Source organism: Oryctolagus cuniculus, chromosome 1, assembly GCF_964237555.1.
Source record: "Oryctolagus cuniculus chromosome 1, mOryCun1.1, whole genome shotgun sequence".
Lineage (NCBI taxonomy): Eukaryota > Metazoa > Chordata > Mammalia > Lagomorpha > Leporidae > Oryctolagus > Oryctolagus cuniculus.
In genome coordinates, this window is record NC_091432.1 from 236913108 (window position 1) to 236931374 (window position 18267).

General features: G+C 69.1%; 1 protein-coding gene across 5 annotated transcripts in view; it reads left to right on the top strand.

Moving 5' to 3' along the window:
- Positions 1–4648: 4648 nt before the first annotated feature.
- Positions 4649–18267, top strand: part of CAMSAP1 (calmodulin regulated spectrin associated protein 1) — a 56188-nt gene continuing 42569 nt past the window's right edge. For 2 of the 5 annotated variants that reach the window (XM_070059223.1, XM_070059218.1), the window contains exon 1: positions 4732–5085. In XM_070059223.1, coding sequence (XP_069915324.1) covers positions 4932–5085 — 154 coding nt within the window. In that variant the 5' untranslated portion in view covers positions 4732–4931. Of the gene's footprint in view, positions 5086–9943; positions 10035–18267 lie in introns of those variants that run through there. The other 3 variants (XM_070059231.1, XM_070059240.1, XM_070059234.1) reach the window with 3 other exon arrangements.

Below are 18267 nucleotides of genomic sequence, written 5' to 3' on the forward strand. Positions count from 1 at the left end.
CCGGCCTCCGGGCCGCCTTTCTCTTCCTGCACTGCCAGCGCCCCCCCCCCCCCCCAGCACGGCGGCTTCTTCCGGAAGCCGAGCTGGCCTGCCTGTGCCCTCCACGGCTCCCCCTGCTCTGCCGACGAGCAGAGCCCCCAGGAGGGCCCTGCCCTGGTGCGTCCAGCCCCGGCGGAGGGAGGCTGGCTGGACCGCGCCGCCTGCAGGTGTCAGCTCGGGAAAAGGCGGCGGGGCCACCGGCCTGGGCTGGGACCCTGTGCCGACGCCCCGCAGTGGAGCCGGGCGCCCGGCCTTGGGGGCGCCCTGCCCGCAGCTCCGGCCCAGAGCCCAGCGTGCCCGACAGACCCAAGCAGCGCCTGACCGGTTGGCCGTGACCTCCCCGTACTGCCCGGTGTTCACAGCACGCGCGCGCTCCCGGCCCGAGAGGAGGCCCCTCCACCGTGGCGCCGCCGTAGGGACCCCGCCTCGTGTGCCCACCCTGGGCCCTGCCCGGGCTGGTGGGCTGTGGTTCCCGGCGGAGAGGGGGGCCTGGTCCCCAGCCTGCCCTCGCGTGGCCGTTGGTGGTACTGCAGCGCGTGCCAGCTGGCAGGCGGCACCCCGCGTGCACGTGGTGGTAGACGCGGGACAACACAGGAGGTGCTGGAGAGGGCACAGCTGTTAGGGGAGCCGGCGGCGCCCCGGCCCACGCAGGCCGGCCGCAGCACCTCTCTGCCCCGGCCCACGAGCCCAGCTCGGCCCCTAGGCTGAGTGGGAGGGAGGTAACAGGCAGAGGCGGGGGCCGCCTGCAGAGGCGGCTTTGCCCAGGAGCCCCCACAGCCCTCCACCCAGAGTGCCCAGCTGCGGCCCCCACGGCCCCGACACCTGTCCACACTGGGGCTCCACACAGCCCAGCCTCGCCGGGCGCGCTATCGGGATCTGAGTCGGGGGCGGAGGCGGGACGGCCCAGGCTCTGGATGCGGGATGCAGGCGTCCAAGCGGCGTCTCAAGCAGCGTGCCACACGCCGAGCCCCGCCCCCGGTAACTGCCGCGGCGGCCTCCTGGACAGCACTGCCCAGTGGCAGGAAGCTCCGCCCCCACGCTGTCTCCTCTTCCTGGCACACGCTCAGTCCCGTAAGCACAGCCCGCGTGCCAGCGCGCCTCCCCCAGGAAGCTGGGCCATCCTAGCCAGGAGCACCGAGGCAGGAGTGGTCAGAGGGCCTGCCCAGCCCCCGCCCCGGCCGGAGAGCCAGGGTGCAGCCCGGTTTCAGCCGGGGCCTCCTGCCCGAGCCCCAGACACAGCCCAGTGCCCCTCGGCTGGGCGCCCGCCGCCCGAGCCCCCAGCGGGCATGTTTGGTCCCTGGCTTTGCCGATGGCTCCCCAGCGCTGACACCCGCGGTCCATCCGGGCCAGGGAGCCCCGGAGGGAAAGGGAACGGTGAGGGTGTGTGTGGCCCCTGCCCGGCGGGGTGCACCGCCCTCAGGCTGTTAGGAGGGGCGCAGGACCTGGCGGCTGGGTGGTCCCAGCCGTGCTGGGGGGAGCAGCCGCCGCCTGCGGCCGAGTTCTCTCCACGCTGCCTCGGACCCCCCCAGCCATCGCCGGTACCCCCGCAGGGCCACGTCTGCCCCGGCCCAGCTGCTGGCTCTCTGGAGGGGCAGGTGGCGGCGGCCTTCTTCCCGGGTGTCTGTGCCTCTGGGGGCCCCCGGAGCCGGCTGCAGGTGCAGACGCTCGGCCCCCACGGACGGAGCCAGGGGCGGTGCCCGGCCTCGCGGTGGGCAGGGTGCTGGCCACGCAGCCCTCCCAGGACAGCCACGCCACTGGAAACGCTGTCATAGAAACGCACCACGCGTGGGAACTGGCAGTGAGCCGGGAACACACGTGACCGTGTGCGTGCTCCCCGAGCCCCACACCTGCAGCCCGGGTGCCCGCCCCGGCCCACCACGCCCTCCGAGGACTCCAGGGCGCCGCCCGCCCCACCCTGCTCTAGTGACCGTGCCCAGCTGTGCCGGGGCCGGAAGGCTGGACACGAGGACGGGTCACGGGGGACATTCCACTGGGGCCACACGTCGACGAATTCCTCAGAACCCCAAAGTAGGCCACGCTGGGTCTTACGGAACCAGAGCTGAAGCCAGCTCGGTGCACACCAGGCTCGAACCCCTGCAGGCTCGCACGGGGCGCCGAGGGCCCCGGAGTAGCGCGTGCGGGCGGTAGCCACACAGCAGGCGCTTGGACTCGTCCCCCACAGGGCTGGCCCCACCCCTCGGCCTGCGCCCCACAGAACCTGGGGGGCGTGGGGGGCGGGAAGCTCCTCCCCTTCCTAGCACCGCTGAGCCGGCCCTGGCGCACCCCCAGGCGCCCGGCCCTGACGCACCCCCAGGCCGGCACCACTGAGGACACGGCATGGGAGCCCGGGCTTCGTCCCTACCGCGAACCCAGTCCCGGGGGGCCGCTCTGCCCGCTCGGAGCCGGGTTCAGTGAGCAGCTAGAGCACGCACTTACATCTTAGGGAGGGGGGAGCGCCAGCCCCGGCGCGAGGCTGGGGCGGGGCCGAGGGGCCAGGGCCGAGGGGACACCAGCCCCGGCTCCGGGAGGCTGGGGCGGGGCCGAGGGGCCAGGGCCGAGGGGACGCCAGCCCCGGCTCCGGGAGGCTGGGGCGGGGCCGAGGGGCCAGGGCCGAGGGGACGCCAGCCCCGGCTCCGGGAGGCTGGGGCGGGGGCCGAGGGGCCAGGGCCGAGGGGACGCCAGCCCCGGCTCCGGGAGGCTGGGGCGGGGCCGAGGGGCCAGGGCCGAGGGGACGCCAGCCCCGGCTCCGGGAGGCTGGGGCGGGGCCGAGGGGCCAGGGCCGAGGGGACGCCAGCCCCGGCTCCGGGAGGCTGGGGCGGGGGCCGAGGGGCCAGGGCCGAGGGGACGCCAGCCCCGGCTCCGGGAGGCTGGGGCGGGGCCGAGGGGCCAGGGCCGAGGGGACGCCAGCCCCGGCTCCGGGAGGCTGGGGCGGGGCCGAGGGGCCAGGGCCGAGGGGACGCCAGCCCCGGCGCCGGGAGGCTGGGGCGGGGCCGAGGGGCCAGGGCCGAGGGGACGCCAGCCCCGGCTCCGGGAGGCTGGGGCGGGGGCCGAGGGGCCAGGGCCGAGGGGACGCCAGCCCCGGCTCCGGGAGGCTGGGGCGGGGCCGAGGGGCCAGGGCCGAGGGGACGCCAGCCCCGGCTCCGGGAGGCTGGGGCGGGGCCGAGGGGCCAGGGCCGAGGGGACGCCAGCCCCGGCGCCGGGAGGCTGGGGCGGGGCCGAGGGGCCAGGGCCGAGGGGACGCCAGCCCCGGCTCCAGGAGGCTGGGGCGGGGCCGAGGGGCCAGGGCCGAGGGGACGCCAGCCCCGGCGCCGGGAGGCTGGGGCGGGGGCCGAGGGGCCAGGGCCGAGGGCCGGCCGCAGCGGAGCCCCCTCCTGCCTGGGGGTGTAACTCTCTCCCTCTCTCTCTCTCTCTCTCTCTCTGTCTCTCTCACACACACACACACCTCCCCCCTGCTGGCTCGCTGCCCAAAGGGCGAAGCGCTCCCCGGTCCCCAGTGACTGCCCCATCCTCAGGGGACACACACCTTTGGGTCCCAATGGGACGAGGTGGGCAGGGGCCTGCCTGAGGGCCCCTCTCTGACCGGGGCGTCGGGGAGTGGACCGAGCCGAGCCCCCACCCCCAGGCCACTCTGCACCCAGGGCGGCGGCGCGCGTGTGTAGGTGAGGGGTCTCCCCAGCAGGCCCCTGCCCGAGGACACGGGGCCAGCGCCCCTCTGTCACACTGTCCACCCGGCTCCCCGCCTGCCCCTGGTCACAGCTCCGCCCCTGGAGGGAGAGCCGGGCGCACGGGGACACCCGCACCCCGACTCACAGAGCCTGGGACTCCGCTCCCAACCCCGACCCGCCGCCCACGGGGGCTCCTGGCCTCGCGTGGAAGTCAAGTCACAGAAAAAAACCCTGCCCCCAAACGCAGGCCCGGGGGCTTCGGGGCTGCTTCTACCAAAACCAGGCCCTGGCCACGGCGGGCTGGGAGCAGGGCGGTACTGACCACGCAGGTCCAGCGAGGTGCCAGGGGCCGCCCCCCGCTGGGTCCTCGCCCCGGGCCCCGGACTCGGGGTCTCCGCTCCGCTCCCACCCCGGAGGCGACCTCACGGTGCCCGGCGCCGCCTGCCCCAGCCCCGCGCGGCCACGAGGCGCGGACCTGGCGGACGCGGGGCCGCGCCACCCCCGCTCCGGGAGCCGCTGAGGGGGCCCTGGGGCCGTCGGGGTCCCGGCTCGAGCGCCCCCGGCTGGCACGGCGGCCTGGGAGGGAGACGACCCCGCCAGCAGGCCGCGGCCGTGCCTGCGGCGCTGCCCCCGGAGCCGGTCCGTCCCGGCGCCGGCGGAGGGGGCGGGGCCGGCGCGCGAGCGTCTGCGGAAGGGGCGGGGCCGGGGCGGGCCTCGCGCCGCGGTGGGGGCGGGGCCGGCGCGCGAGCGTCTGCGGAAGGGGCGGGGCCGGGGCGGGCCTTGCGCCGCGGAAGGGGCGGGCGGCACCCACTGCGCCTGCGGGGAGGGGCGGGGCGGACGTGCCCACGGCGCCTGCGGAAAGGGGGCGGGGCCGGGGCGGAGCCGCACTACGCCTGCGCGGGTCCCCGGCGGAGCGCGCGCTCCCGCCGGTTGGTCGCCGCCTCAGCCGCCGCCTCCTCGGGGCCGCGCACGCGCCGCCGCCGCCCCCGGCCCGCGCCCGCCCCCGGCCCGCGCCCTCCCGCCGCCACCTCGCCGGCCGCGCTCGGCGCCCCTCGCCTGCTCGGCGCCCGCGGCATGCAGCGCCCGCGGCCGCGGCGGCCACGGCTGTGAGGGCAGCGTCCGGGCCGGCCGGCTGCGGGGCGGCGCGGCTCGGGCCCGTCGGGCCCGCTGCGGGCGGCGGCGCCTTTGTTGCGGCCGGGCCGGGCCGGCGCTGGCCTTTGTGTGCGGATGGTGGACGCCTGCGGCCGCCCCGCCGAGGGCTGGAGGAGGATGGAGGCCCCGCCGGACGCCGCCGACCTCGTGCCGCTGGACCGCTACGACTCGGCGCGGGCCAAGATCGCCGCCAACCTGCAGTGGATCTGCGCCAAGGCGTACGGCCTAGGTGGGCCGGGGCGGCGGGCGGAGGACACGGCCGGGGGCTGGGGGCCGGGGGCGGCGGGCCGGGGGCTGGGGGCCGGGGACAGCGGGCCGGGGGCTGGGGGCCGGGGGCCGGGGGCGGAGGACACGGGCCGGGGGCTGGGGGCCGGGGACAGCGGGCCGGGGGACAGCGGGCCGGGGGCTGGGGGCCGGGGGACAGCGGGCCGGGGGCTGGGGGCCGGGGGCTGGGGGCCGAGGACAGCGCGCCGGGGGCTGGGGGCCGGGGGACAGCGGGCCGGGGGCTGGGGGCCGGGGGACAGCGGGCCGGGGGCTGGGGGCCGGGGGCTGGGGGCCGAGGACAGCGCGCCGGGGGCTGGGGGCCGGGGGACAGCGGGCCGGGGGCTGGGGGCCGGGGGCTGGGGGCCGAGGACAGCGCGCCGGGGGCTGGGGGCCGGGGGACAGCGGGCCGGGGGCTGGGGGCCGGGGGACAGCGGGCCGGGGGCTGGGGGCCGGGGGACAGCGGGCCGGGGGCTGGGGGCCGAGGACAGCGGGCCGGGGGCTGGGGGCCGGGGGACAGCGGGCCGGGGGCTGGGGGCCGGGGGCTGGGGGCCGAGGACAGCGGGCCGAGGACAGCGGGCCGGGGGACAGCGGGCCGGGGGCTGGGGGCCGAGGACAGCGCGCCGGGGCTGGGGGCGGAGCACAGTGGGCCGGGGGCTGGGGCTGTGCTGTACGTCCCGGGGCTGTGCTGGGTGGCCCCCTAATGTGGTCGGGGGCTGTGCGGCCGAAGACGTCGGCCTGGGCGCTGTGGGGTCCGGGGCTGTGGGGCCGAGGACAGCGGGCCGGGGGCTGGGGGCTGTGCTGTACGTCTTGGGTGCTGTGCTGGGTGGCCCTGGACTGGGGGGTGCTGTGCTGGGTGGCCCTGGACTGGGGGGGGCTGTGCTGGGTGGCCCTGGACTGGGGGGGGCTGTGCTGGGTGGCCCCGGCTGTGGGGGGGGGTCTGCTGGTGGCCCCGGCTGTGTGTGGGGTGCTGTGCTGGGTGGCCCCGGCTGTGGGGGGGGGCTGTGCTGGGTGGCTCCAGCTGTGGGCGGGGGAGCAGCAGGAGGGGGAGGGGGAGGGGGAGTTGGGGCGGCTGATGCAGGACGAGCTGGGCGGGGGGCGGGTCCGGGCAGGGCCGGCCTTTGTGCCGCGGTTGCCCTGGTGCGGTCAGGGAGCCGCTCCTGGTGGCGGAGGCCGCGGGCTGCCCCTTGACGGGCGGGAGCACGGGGCGGGAGGGCCTGGCAGCCCTGGGCCGAGCGGTGCCTCGCTGGTCTGACAGCTCGTGGGGGGGGTGAGGCGTCCGTGGCGCCGAGCGGGGCTGGGCGGGACCGCGACCTGGGGGACCCAGCGTGCACTGCCTACCCCGGGTTTGGGCCTCCTGGACAGGGCCAGTCCACAGCGTGGGTGCCGGCCTGGTGTGGCCTCCTGGACGGGGCCAGTCCACAGCGTGGGTGCCGGCCTGGTGTGGCCTCCTGGACGGGGCCAGTCCACAGCGTGGGTGCCGGCCTGGTGTGGCTGGACCTGCTCGGCGCGCGCGTGTCCTGGGATCGCGGGACCGCGGGGCGCGTGTGTACTCCGTGCAGGGGGACGGGCCGGCAGTGACCGCCGACATCTGGCTTGGACGCGGCCCCGGGGCTGCTGGTTCCCCCTGGGTCCCTGGGGTGGGTGGGGGCTCTGCCCTCTGAGCCCTGCTTTGGGCTCCCCGGGTCCCCTGGCTTCCCGCTGCCGCCTGGACCCTGGCACACGGGCACCTCCGGGCGGCTCCCTGCGGGTGTTCAGGGTTCACGTGGGGGGCGGGCGGAGGCTCCCGCTGTTTGGGTTTCTGTTTGTTGCATTCGGCCGTGAGGTTCGGTGCGGGATTCGCGTCCCCCGGAGGTTCCTGTCCTGGACCGCCCTGGTCTTTGACACGTGACTGCAGGCACCGAGCTGGGCACCGACGGCTCCCCGCGGGCACTCGGCGCGGAAGCGGAGCAGGAGCCCCGCGGCCTCGGAGCTGCCGTCCAGGCTTCCGCCGCCGGGCGCCTGTGTCAGCAGGGAGCAGCTGTCGATTTTTTTAAATTGAGTTTTTTTAAGGATTTATTTATTTGCCAGTCAGAATTACAGAGGGGGGGAGAGAGAGCGAGGTCCTCCACCCGCTGGTTCACTCCCAAAATGGCTGCAACGGCCGGAGCTGCGCCGACCAGGAGCCAGGAGCTTCCTCCGGACCCCCAACGCGGGTGCAGGGCCCAGCACGTGGAGCCGCCTCCACTGCCCTCCCAGGCCACAGACGAGAGCTGGATGGGAAGTGCAGCAGCCGGGACTTGCACTGGCGCCCGTGTGGGCTGCCGGCGCTGCAGGCAGGGGCTCCGTCCACCGTGCACAGCGCCGCCCTGCGTTCAGGACTTCCGAGTTTACACATTTGGGAGGCTCCAGTTCGGGGGTCAGAAAGTCTCGGCTCTGCTGATGGCTGCGTGTCACTGTTGGGCGAGGGGGTGCCGGCGGCGGCCCCCCGGAGACCCGCGTTCTCAGTCTGCTGGGTGCCCCCCACGGCGCGGCAGCCGTGTCCAGCCCGTTGGTCGCGGGTCTTTCGGCCTGGACGCCTGGCGGCAGCCGTGTGGGGGCTGTGGCGGTGCCAGTGGCTGAGCCGTCTCACCAGTGACCGCTGTGGGCTGGGCTGCGGGCCGCGCCGGGGTGGGGGCTGCAGGTGCCTCCTGTTGGCGTGGCCTCCGCAGCGTCCCCAGGGCTGCGGCCGTGTCGGCAGGGCAGGCTCTGGCCGCGCTCGCCAGCCGGGCCGTGGCACAGGCCGTGTGGAAAGAGCTGCGGTTTTATTGGTCTCTCTGGGCCGCCTGCGCGTGTATTTTTAGGTCCCCTCCCCCTCCCTGTTGGGAGCTCCTGTTTTATTTATTTTTTGGGAATAACTTATTTGAAAATCATCCGCTCCAGCGTCTGGCTGCAGGGTTGTGGCCGCCAGGGGCCCTGCAGGCGCACCTCCTCACCGGGCTGCGCCGGCTTTGCCGTGCGCCCAGGGGCTTGGGAGCGCGGGGTGCTGGCTTGCGCGTTCTGTCCAGGACGGCGTCAACTCCGCCGCTTGCCGGGTGCTGCTGTGTCTGGGCGCCGTTGTCCTGCTGCCCTGGAGCCGCTGGCCGCGGTTCAGCCTTCTCACCTTACCGCAGCGCCCTGGGCTGGAGTGAGGCCACGGCCAGCCGGGCCTGCCCGCCGTCGCTGGCCGCGCTGGGTTGCCGGGCCCCTGCCTGTCCCCGCGTTCCCTCGCCGGAGTGACTTAAACACCGAGTGGGAAAGCAGGCTGCAGGGGGGCTGTGGGGGCCCTGCGGCCGGGCGGGTCCCCGTGCAGGCTCGCTGCACGGACGCCGCGTGGGCAGTGAGACCCATTGGCTGTGACCCGCAGGAGGGAGCCCTTCATGGCGCGTTGGGGGCGCCACGTTTGGTCGTGGTGACATTTGGTCAGATGCGCTCTGTGCTCGGGGCCCCGTGCCAGCTCCAGAACTGGCGCCGCCGCCTGTTGCTGCCGGCCTCCCTGGGAGCACAGGGGCCAAGCCTCCGCGTCGCCAGGGATTTTAGTGGGCGGCTGACTTGTTCAGGTGGTCGGTGTCTGAGTCTAGATGGTAGCTTGGAATGGGTTCCTCTCGGGCTGGGCTCAGACTTGGTGTTTGGCGGGGGCTCCAGAGCACTTCCGCAGGTCGCTGAGCCCCGCCGGACACTCTGGGGCCCCCGGTGGTCTGGGCAGCAGGGCCTTTGCTGTCCGTCGTGTGGGCACCACGCTGAGGCCTGGGCTGGTGCCCGGTGCCCAGTGCATGGTGCCCAGATACGTGCCAACTGGGAAAAGTGGCTGGGACGCGTTATTTCTTTTCAGAGTTTCTGTTTGTTTTTAGACTTATTTATTTCAGACTTATTTATTTGAAAGGCAGGGTTGCAAGGCAGAAAGGGGGAGAGATCCTCCACTGGTTCACTCCCTAAATGGCTGCGACAGCCGGGGCTGAGCCAGGCCAAGCCGGGAGCCAGGAGCTCCGTCCCGGTCTCCCACGTGGGTGCGGGGCTTCAGGACTTGGGCGTCTGCTGCTTCCCCAGTGCGTTCGCAGGGAGCTGGGTGGGGGAGAGCAGCCGGGGCCGGAACTGGGCCGTGCGGGATGCTTGCGTCACAGATGGAGGCTTGCGCTGTTACACCACGGCGCGGCCCCGGAACACTTTTTATTGTTTTTTAAAGATTTATTTATTTATTTGAGAGAGTTACACAGAGAGGGGAGAGGGAGAGGGAGGGAGAGAGAGAGACAGGGAGAGAGGTCTTCCATCTGCCAGGTCACTCCTCAATTGGCCGCAACGGCCAGAGCTGGGCTGATGCAAAGCCAGGAGCCAGGAGCTTCTTCCTGGTCTCCCACGCGGGGGCAGGGCCCAAGGACCTGGGCCGTCCTCCACTGCCCTCCCGGGCCGCAGCAGAGCTGGATGGGAAGTGGAGCTGCCGGGTCTAGAACCAGCTTTAACCCGAGCGCCCGGCGCCGGCCCCTCTTCAGTGTTCATCTGCTCTGGGTGGCCAGGGTGGAGCCGGTGTTGCCTTCATCCAACCCGGGATACTCTGGCCCCTCTGTGTGCCGGTCTTTGCGCTGTAGGACATGCAAGGGAGAATTTTATGATGTGGTCTCCTTCCTTGCTTAGCTGCTGCTGCACACTACGGACAGGAGATGGTCCAAGTTCGAGGGTGACGGTGACGTCACCACAGTGCTGCCCAGAGCGCCCGGTGCTCCAGAGGTGGTGGTCGCGTGCGGAGGCGAGGGGGCGGCCTCCCTCAGCGGGGGCGGGGTGCTGAGTGGATTAGCTTGTTGGGGCAGAGGCTTTGTGGCCTGAAATAGTAGGAGATTACCGGGGAAGAGTCTGGGCCGGGCTGTTAGCTCTTCAGGCTGGTGGGGATTTCTCGGACGGTGGAGCTGTGTGTCTGGAAGACTTTAAGTAGGTGGGGTGCTGAGGGTGTTCTGGGAAGGTTGGCGTGGGTGGAGGCCAAGGGCAGGTGGGACATTCAGGGGCTGATGACGTTGTCGAGGGCGGAAGTTCCAAGAGCCTGGCCGGTTTGGGCCGCCTTCCGCTGCTCCCCAGGCCCATCAGCAGGGAGCTGGATCAGAAGTTGCGCTGGCGGCCATATGGGATGTGGGCGGGCGCGTGACGGCTCAACTCGCTGAGCCGTGACACGGTCGGGAGGGCTCGATCTGGAGTGCCCTGAATGGCTGATGCCAGTTGGGGTCTTTCTCCGTGTGTCCTGGGGGTGACGCGTCTCAGATCTGGGTTTGCAGGCCAGCCTCTGCTCGGGGGCCATGGTCAGTGCCTCCTGTGGGGTGTGAAGTGGGGGCCTCTGGGAAGGCTGCCTGCACGGAGCGGTTCCCGTGGGGAGCTGGCTGCAGGCCCCAGCGCCGACACAGCCCCGTGTGTGACGTGGAGACCTTGCCTGTGGCCCCTGTGCGTGCTCTCGCGGGCTGTAAAATCATACCCTGATTGAGTGCAGAATATTTTTTTAATCATTTTGTTTATTTAAAAGGCACAGATACAGAGAGAGGAGAAGAGAGACGGAGGTCTTCCATCCTCTGGCTCACTCCCCAGATGGCTGCAATGGCCAGGACTGGACCAGACTGAACCAGGAGCCAGGAGCTTCTTCTGGGTCTCCCACGTGGGCATCTTCTACTGCTTTCCCAGGCCACAGCAGGGAGCTGGATCGGAAGTGGAGCAGCCGGGACTTGAACTGCCGCCCATGTGGGACGCTGGCACTGCAGGTGGCGGCTTTAACCCAGCGCCAGTCCCAGCGGGCGTTCTTTATAGACTCGGTGGCTAGGTCTCTTCCAAAAGGAGCTTCAAGATCTTTGGCTAGTTTTTTTTTTTTTTTTTTTTTTGGCTAGTTTTAAGATCTAAATATTTTGTTCTGAGAATTGCATGTTAACCTGCAGTTAAGGAGACAGCACTGAGGGGTGTGGGTGCCCCGCCCAGTTCCCCGGGGCGGCTCCCGGTGGAACGCTGAGCCGCACAGCCAAGTGTTGACTTCCTGCGAGGGAACTGGAAAAGCTCACGGGAGGTGCAGCTAAAATAAGCTTATTTTGGTGTAAAAAGGTTTGAAGTCCTGAGGGGTCTTTCAGAAGGCCGGGCTGTTGTGGCACAGCGGTAAAGCCAGCACCTGCGGCCCCGGCCCCCTAGTGGGCACCTATTCGAGTCCCGGCTGCTCCACTTCAGAGCCGGCTCCCTGCTGATGCCTCGGGAAGCGGTGGAGGACGGCCCCGGGCTGGGCCCTGCACCTGCCCGAGAGACCGGGAGGAGGCGCCCGGCTTCAGTCGGCCCGGCTGTGGCTGCTGGGCCGTTTGGGAAGTGAGCCAGTGCGTGGAAGGTCTCTGTCTCTAAGTTCTGCCTTTCACATGAATAAGTCAATCTCACGTAAACAAGGAAAGCTCGCGGCCCGAGGGCCCTGGCCGCCTGCACCCCTGAGTCCGGCCCTGCTTCCAGCTCCAGCTCCCGGGAGGCGGCGGGTGATGCCTGGTTCGGCGCGCCCCTGCCACCCGTCAGGGAGACCCAGATGGCGTTCTGGGCTCTGGCTTTGCCTTGCTGCTGTTCAGCCGTGTGTGCCTTTGGGGAGTGAGTCTGTAGGTGGGAGATACAAACAAACAAACACACACAAGAAGAAAGAAGTCATGAAAGGCGTGTATTGTGAAAAACTGCGTGAATCTCAAACTTTTTTTTACACCAAGATACACTGTAACTCTTTCACTCGCTCTCCGCTCCTCGCTGCCTCGGCTCGCCTGGGTTTTTCTGTTGCTGCCGTTTTTCTGGTTCCCTGAGCGAGGAGCTCCCTCCTCTTTCTGATGGACGCGTTTAGTGCTGCGGATTTCCCACTCAGCGCGGCTTTAGCGTGTGTCGATCTGTTGTATGTATATATATTTTTTGACAGGCAGAGTGGACAGTGAGAGAGAGACAGAGAGAAAGGTCTTCCTTTGCCGTTGGTTCACCCTCCAATGGCCGCCACGGCCGGTGCACCACGCTGATCCGATGGCAGGAGCCAGGTGCTTCTCCTGGTCTCCCATGGGGTGCAGGGCCCAAGCACCTGGGCCATCCTCCACTGCACTCCCTGGCCACTGCAGAGAGCTGGCCTGGAAGAGGGGCAACCGGGACTAGAACCTGGCGCCCATATGGGATGCCGGCGCGGCAGGTGGAGGATTAGCCAAGTGAGCCACAGCGCCGGGCCTGATATGTTGTATTTTTTTAAAAAAGATTTGCTTATTTATTTGAAAGGCGGAGTTGAAGGGAGAGAGAGCCCCTCCATCACTGGTTCACTCTCCAGGTGGCTGCAGCCCCTGGGGCTGGGCCAGGCTGACCAGGAGCCAGGAGCCCCGTCTGGTCTCCTGCACGGGTGCGGGGGCCCAGTGGGCCATGTGCTGCTGCTTTCCCAGGCCACAGCAGAGCTGGATTGGAGGCAGAGCAGCCGGGACTCGAACCAGCGCTCCGATACGGGATTGCAGGCTGCAGCTCAGCTCTCTGTGCCGCACTGGCCTGATGTGTTGTCATTCCATTTTCATTGAGTTCCCTGTGTTGTTTTTTTTTTTAATTCTTTTTCTCCTCCCCTTTGGCCTGCTTTTTTCCCCTGTGTGTGCTGCTATAACAGGGTGGCTTATGGGGTAAATTCTTTTTCTTTCTTTTTTTTTTAAGACTTTATTTATTTGAAAGGCAGAGTTACAGGGAGAGAGGGAGAGGCAGGGAAACAGAGAGAAGAGAGAGAGAGCGCGGATCGATCTTCCACCTGCTGGCTCCCTCCTGGAATGGCCACAGTGGCGGGGGCCGGGCCAGGCTGAAGCCAGGAGCTTCCCCGGTCTTCCCTGTTGGTGCAGGGTTCCCGGCACCTGGGCCGTCCTCTGCTGCTCTCCCAGGCGCATGAGCAGGGGCTGGATGGGAAGTGGGATGGCCGGGACTTGAGCCGGCGCCCCCGTCGGATGCTGGTGTTGGCTGCGCCACAGCAGCAGCCCGAGACAGGGTCCCTGCTGCGTGACGGAAGGGCTGCTCGCGGCTCTGGGGCCGGAGCACCCACGTCACCTGCAGCTTGGGGTCTGGCACGGGGCTGTCCTCCTGGATGCTGCCTCACGGTGTCCCCGTGGGCGGAGGGGCAGGCCTGGCCCGCAGGCTTCTCAGGAGGAGGGCGTCCACCCGGTCACGTGGGCAGAGCTCTTGTGACCCGGTCACATCGCAGAGGCCCTGTCTCCCGACACCGCCACGGGGCTCAGGTTCTGGCGGGGAATTCTGAGGGGACGCGGTATTCAAACATGGCGCTCGGGCCTTGCTTGGTAGGACAGTTTCTGCGTGTTTGTGGAGGTTTTCCTGATTTGGCTCGTTGCTATTATTTCTAGTTGGTTTCTTTGCAGGGGTGGGAACACGTTGCTGCCAAGGGCCGTTTGGGTATTTATAGCACCCGCCGTGGGCCCTGCGTGGTTATCAGCGCCGGGGTCGGCCTGCTGTGGGTCACTGCGTGCTGGGTCCCGTCCGTGGCTGTCCTGGCTGAACCGGTGGCGTTGTGGGCTTCACGCGGCCCACGCTGCTCTGTGGGGAGAGAGCACTATTTGGTTTCTGTTCTTTTATGCCTGCTAAAATTTGTTTTACGGTCTAGGACGTGGTCTATTTTCGCGAATATTCCTTAGGCATTTGATAACACTGCATGTTTTGCTATTGATTGTAGTGTTTGTGTCAGTTGGATCCCGCGTGGAGTGCGTGTGCCTGTCAGATCCCGCGTCTGAGTGGGGAGTGCGTGTGCCTGTCAGATCCGGATCCCGCGTCTGAGTGGGGTGTGCGTGTCAGTCAGATCCTGCGTCTGAGTGGGGTGTGCGTGTCAGTCGGATCTTACGTCTGAGTGGGGTGTGCGTGTCAGTCAGATCCCGCGTCTGAGTGGGGTGTGCGTGTCAGATCCTGCATCTGAGTGGGGAGTGCGTGTCAGTCGGATCCTGCATCTGAGTGGGGAGTGCATGTCAGTCGGATCCCGCGTCTGAGTGGAGTGCGTGTCAGTCGGATCCCACGTCTGAGTGGGGTGTGCGTGTCAGTCAGATCCTGCGTCTGAGTGGGGTGTGCATGTCAGTCGGATCCCGCGTCTGAGTGGAGTGCGTGTCAGTCGGATCCCACGTCTGAGTGGGGTGTGCGTGTCAGTCAGATCCTGCGTCTGAGTGGGGTGTGCATGTCAGTCGGATCCCGCGTCTGAGTGGAGTGCGTGTCAGTCGGATCCCACGTCTGAGTGGGGTGTGCGTGTCAGTCAGATCCTGCGTCTGAGTGGGGAGTGCATGTCAGTCGGATCCCGCGTCTGAGTGGGGAGTGCGTGTCAGTCGGATCCCGCGTCTGAGTGGGGTGTGTGTGTCAGATCCCGCGTCTGAGTGGGGAGTGCATGTCAGTCGGATCCCGCGTCTGAGTGGGGTGTGTGTGTCAGATCCCGCGTCTGAGTGGGGTGTGCGTGTCAGATCCCGCGTCTGAGTGGGGTGTGCGTGTCAGATCCCGCGTCTGAGTGGGGTGTGCGTGTCAGTCGGATCCCGCGTCTGAGTGGGGAGTGCGTGTCAGTCGGATCCTGCGTCTGAGTGGGGAGTGCGTGTCAGTCGGATCCCGCGTCTGAGTGGGGTGTGCGTGTCAGTCGGATCCTGCGTCTGAGTGGGGAGTGCATGTCAGTCGGATCCCGCGTCTGAGTGGGGTGTGCGTGTCAGTCGGATCCCGCGTCTGAGTGGGGAGTGCGTGTCAGTCGGATCCCGCGTCTGAGTGGGGAGTGCATGTCAGTCGGATCCCGCGTCTGAGTGGGGTGTGCGTGTCAGTCGGATCCTGCGTCTGAGTGGAGTGCGTGTCAGTCGGATCCCGCGTCTGAGTGGGGTGTGCGTGTCAGTCGGATCCCGCGTCTGAGTGGAGTGCGTGTCAGTCGGATCCCACGTCTGAGTGGGGTGTGCGTGTCAGTCAGATCCTGCGTCTGAGTGGGGTGTGCATGTCAGTCGGATCCCGCGTCTGAGTGGAGTGCGTGTCAGTCGGATCCCACGTCTGAGTGGGGTGTGCGTGTCAGTCAGATCCTGCGTCTGAGTGGGGAGTGCATGTCAGTCGGATCCCGCGTCTGAGTGGGGAGTGCGTGTCAGTCGGATCCCGCGTCTGAGTGGGGTGTGTGTGTCAGATCCCGCGTCTGAGTGGGGAGTGCATGTCAGTCGGATCCCGCGTCTGAGTGGGGTGTGTGTGTCAGATCCCGCGTCTGAGTGGGGTGTGCGTGTCAGATCCCGCGTCTGAGTGGGGTGTGCGTGTCAGATCCCGCGTCTGAGTGGGGTGTGCGTGTCAGTCGGATCCCGCGTCTGAGTGGGGAGTGCGTGTCAGTCGGATCCTGCGTCTGAGTGGGGAGTGCGTGTCAGTCGGATCCCGCGTCTGAGTGGGGTGTGCGTGTCAGTCGGATCCTGCGTCTGAGTGGGGAGTGCATGTCAGTCGGATCCCGCGTCTGAGTGGGGTGTGCGTGTCAGTCGGATCCCGCGTCTGAGTGGGGAGTGCGTGTCAGTCGGATCCCGCGTCTGAGTGGGGAGTGCATGTCAGTCGGATCCCGCGTCTGAGTGGGGTGTGCGTGTCAGTCGGATCCTGCGTCTGAGTGGAGTGCGTGTCAGTCGGATCCCGCGTCTGAGTGGGGTGTGCGTGTCAGTCGGATCCCGCGTCTGAGTGGGGTGTGCGTGTCAGATCCCGTGTCTGAGTGGGGTGTGCGTGTCGTCGGATCCTGCGTCTGAGTGGGGCGTGCGTGTCAGTCGGATCCCGCGTCTGAGTGGGGAGTGTGTGTGCCTGTCTGTCGGGTCCTGTTGTTGCGTCCTTGTGGACGCCGTGTCCGGGGCTCTGTCCGTGTCTGGGTCACAGTGTCGGTCCTGCTTACTGGTGGGCTTGTCCGTCTCTGGCTTGGTCAGCGTCTCTGGTGTGTGGGCTCTGCCTTCGCTGCGCCCACGGTCGGGACTCGAGGCTGCTCCGTGCCGATGCTTGCCGTTGCGAGCGCCCCGCTCTTGCGGGTTTCTCCGTGCCTTCCCAGGTGTGGCGTGGAGCCTGGCCCCCTCCCCCGCTCTGCGGCCCACGGCAGGGAGAGGCAGGGAGAGGCCGATCCCTCCGCCCTGCTGGTTCCCGCCACAGAAACCCGGGGCCTGGCAGCCTGGAGCTGAGCTCGGGACTCAGCTGGGCCTCCCTCGCTGCGCCTCCCAGGGCTGGAGTCGGGAGCCCGGCCCAGGAGTCGGCCCAGGAGTCGGACGCAGGCGCTCTGGTGTGGGCGTGGGCACCTGCCAGGCGGCCTGAAGGCTCAGGCTGTCTCCTGCCACCTGCGCGGGAGACTGGCGTGGAGCTCCTGGCTCCTAGCTCTGGCCTGGCGTAGCCCTGGCTGCGGTGGGTATCTGTGGGCAGAGTTAGCTGATGGGAGCCCTGTCTGTCTGCCTGTCTCGCTTTACCTCTCTAATAAATAAGGAGAATGAGAAGTTTGGCTGCAGTTTGGGCAGGTGGTCGCGGTGTGGAGGTCCCACACTCGGGCCTCGGCCGCTCTCTCTGGCTGTGGCTCCAGTGGCGTCTCACGCTCAGGGCCTCGATCTCGCCACCTCTGCTGGTGGCCCTCGGAGGCAGACAGAGCCTCTGTGCCCTCCGGTGGAGGCGGGCTCCCAGGCTCCTGAGGGTTCATGGCCGGGTTCCCTTGCTGGTGCCCTCCAGCTGCGTGGAGCTTTGGGTTGGGAAGAGAGCATTCCAGAAGAGCCTGCCAGGCCTGGTTGTGTTGCTGGACTGGGGGGTGGGGAAGCAGCAGGCTGGGACCCTTCCCTTGGGTGGTGCTTGGCTGATAGTCCTGGCCCAGACCCCGCCCTCCTCTCCAGTCCTGCCCAGACCCCGCCCTCCTCTCCAGTCCTGGCCCCGACCTCACCCTTATCTCCTGGTCCTGGCCCAGACCCCGCCCTCCTCTCCAGTCCTGCCCCGACCCCGCCCTCCTCTCCAGTCCTGCCCAGACCCCGCCCTCCTCTCCAGTCCTGCCCAGACCCCGCCCTCCTCTCCAGTCCTGCCCAGACCCCGCCCTCCTCTCCAGTCCTGCCCCGACCCCGCCCTCCTCTCCAGTCCTGCCCCGACCCCGCCCTCCTCTCCAGTCCTGCCCAGACCCCGCCCTCCTCTCCAGTCCTGGCCCCGACCTCACCCTTATCTCCTGGTCCTGGCCCAGACCCCGCCCTCCTCTCCAGTCCTGCCCCGACCCCGCCCTCCTCTCCAGTCCTGGCCAGACCCCGCCCTCCTCTCCAGTCCTGCCCAGACCCCGCCCTCCTCTCCAGTCCTGCCCAGACCCCGCCCTCCTCTCCAGTCCTGCCCAGACCCCGCCCTCCTCTCCAGTCCTGCCCAGACCCCGCCCTCCTCTCCAGTCCTGCCCCGACCCCGCCCTCCTCTCCAGTCCTGCCCAGTCCCTGCCCTCCTCTCCAGTCCTGCCCAGACCCCACCCTCATCTCCAGTCCTGCCCAGACCCCGCCCTCTTCTCCAGTCCTGCCCAGACCCCGCCCTCTTCTCCAGTCCTGCCCAGACCCTGCCCTCCTCTCCAGTCCTGGCCCAGACCCCGCCCTCCTCTCCAGTCCTGGCCCCGACCTCACCCTTATCTCCTGGTCCTGGCCCAGACTCACGCCCTCCTCTCCAGTCCTGCCCAGACCCCGCCCTCCTCTCCAGTCCTGCCCAGACCACGCCCTCCTCTCCAGTCCTGCCCAGACCCCGCCCTCCTCTCCAGTCCTGCCCAGACCCCGCCCTCCTCTTCAGTCCTGCCCAGACCCCGCCCTCCTCTCCAGTCCTGGCCCGGACCACGCCCTCCTCTCCAGTCCTGCCCAGACCCTGCCCCCTTGCCAGTCTGGCCCGGACCCCGCCCCCTCATCAGTCCTGGCCCAGACCTCACCCTTCTCTCCTAGTCCAGGACCAGGAGAGGAGGGTGAGGTCTGGGCCAGGACTGGCAAGGGGGCAGGGTCTGAGCCAGGACTGGCAAGGGGGCGGGGTCTGGGCAGGACCAGGAGAGGAGGGCGGGGTCTGGGCCAGGATCAGGAGAGGTGGGCAGGGTCTGGGCAGGACCAGGAGAGGTGGATGGGAGTCTGGGCCAGGACCAGGAGATGAGGGTAAGGTCTGGGCCAGGACTGTCAAGGGGGCAGGGTCTGGGCCAGGACTCACCCTCCTCTCCTAGTCCTGCCCAGACTCCCAT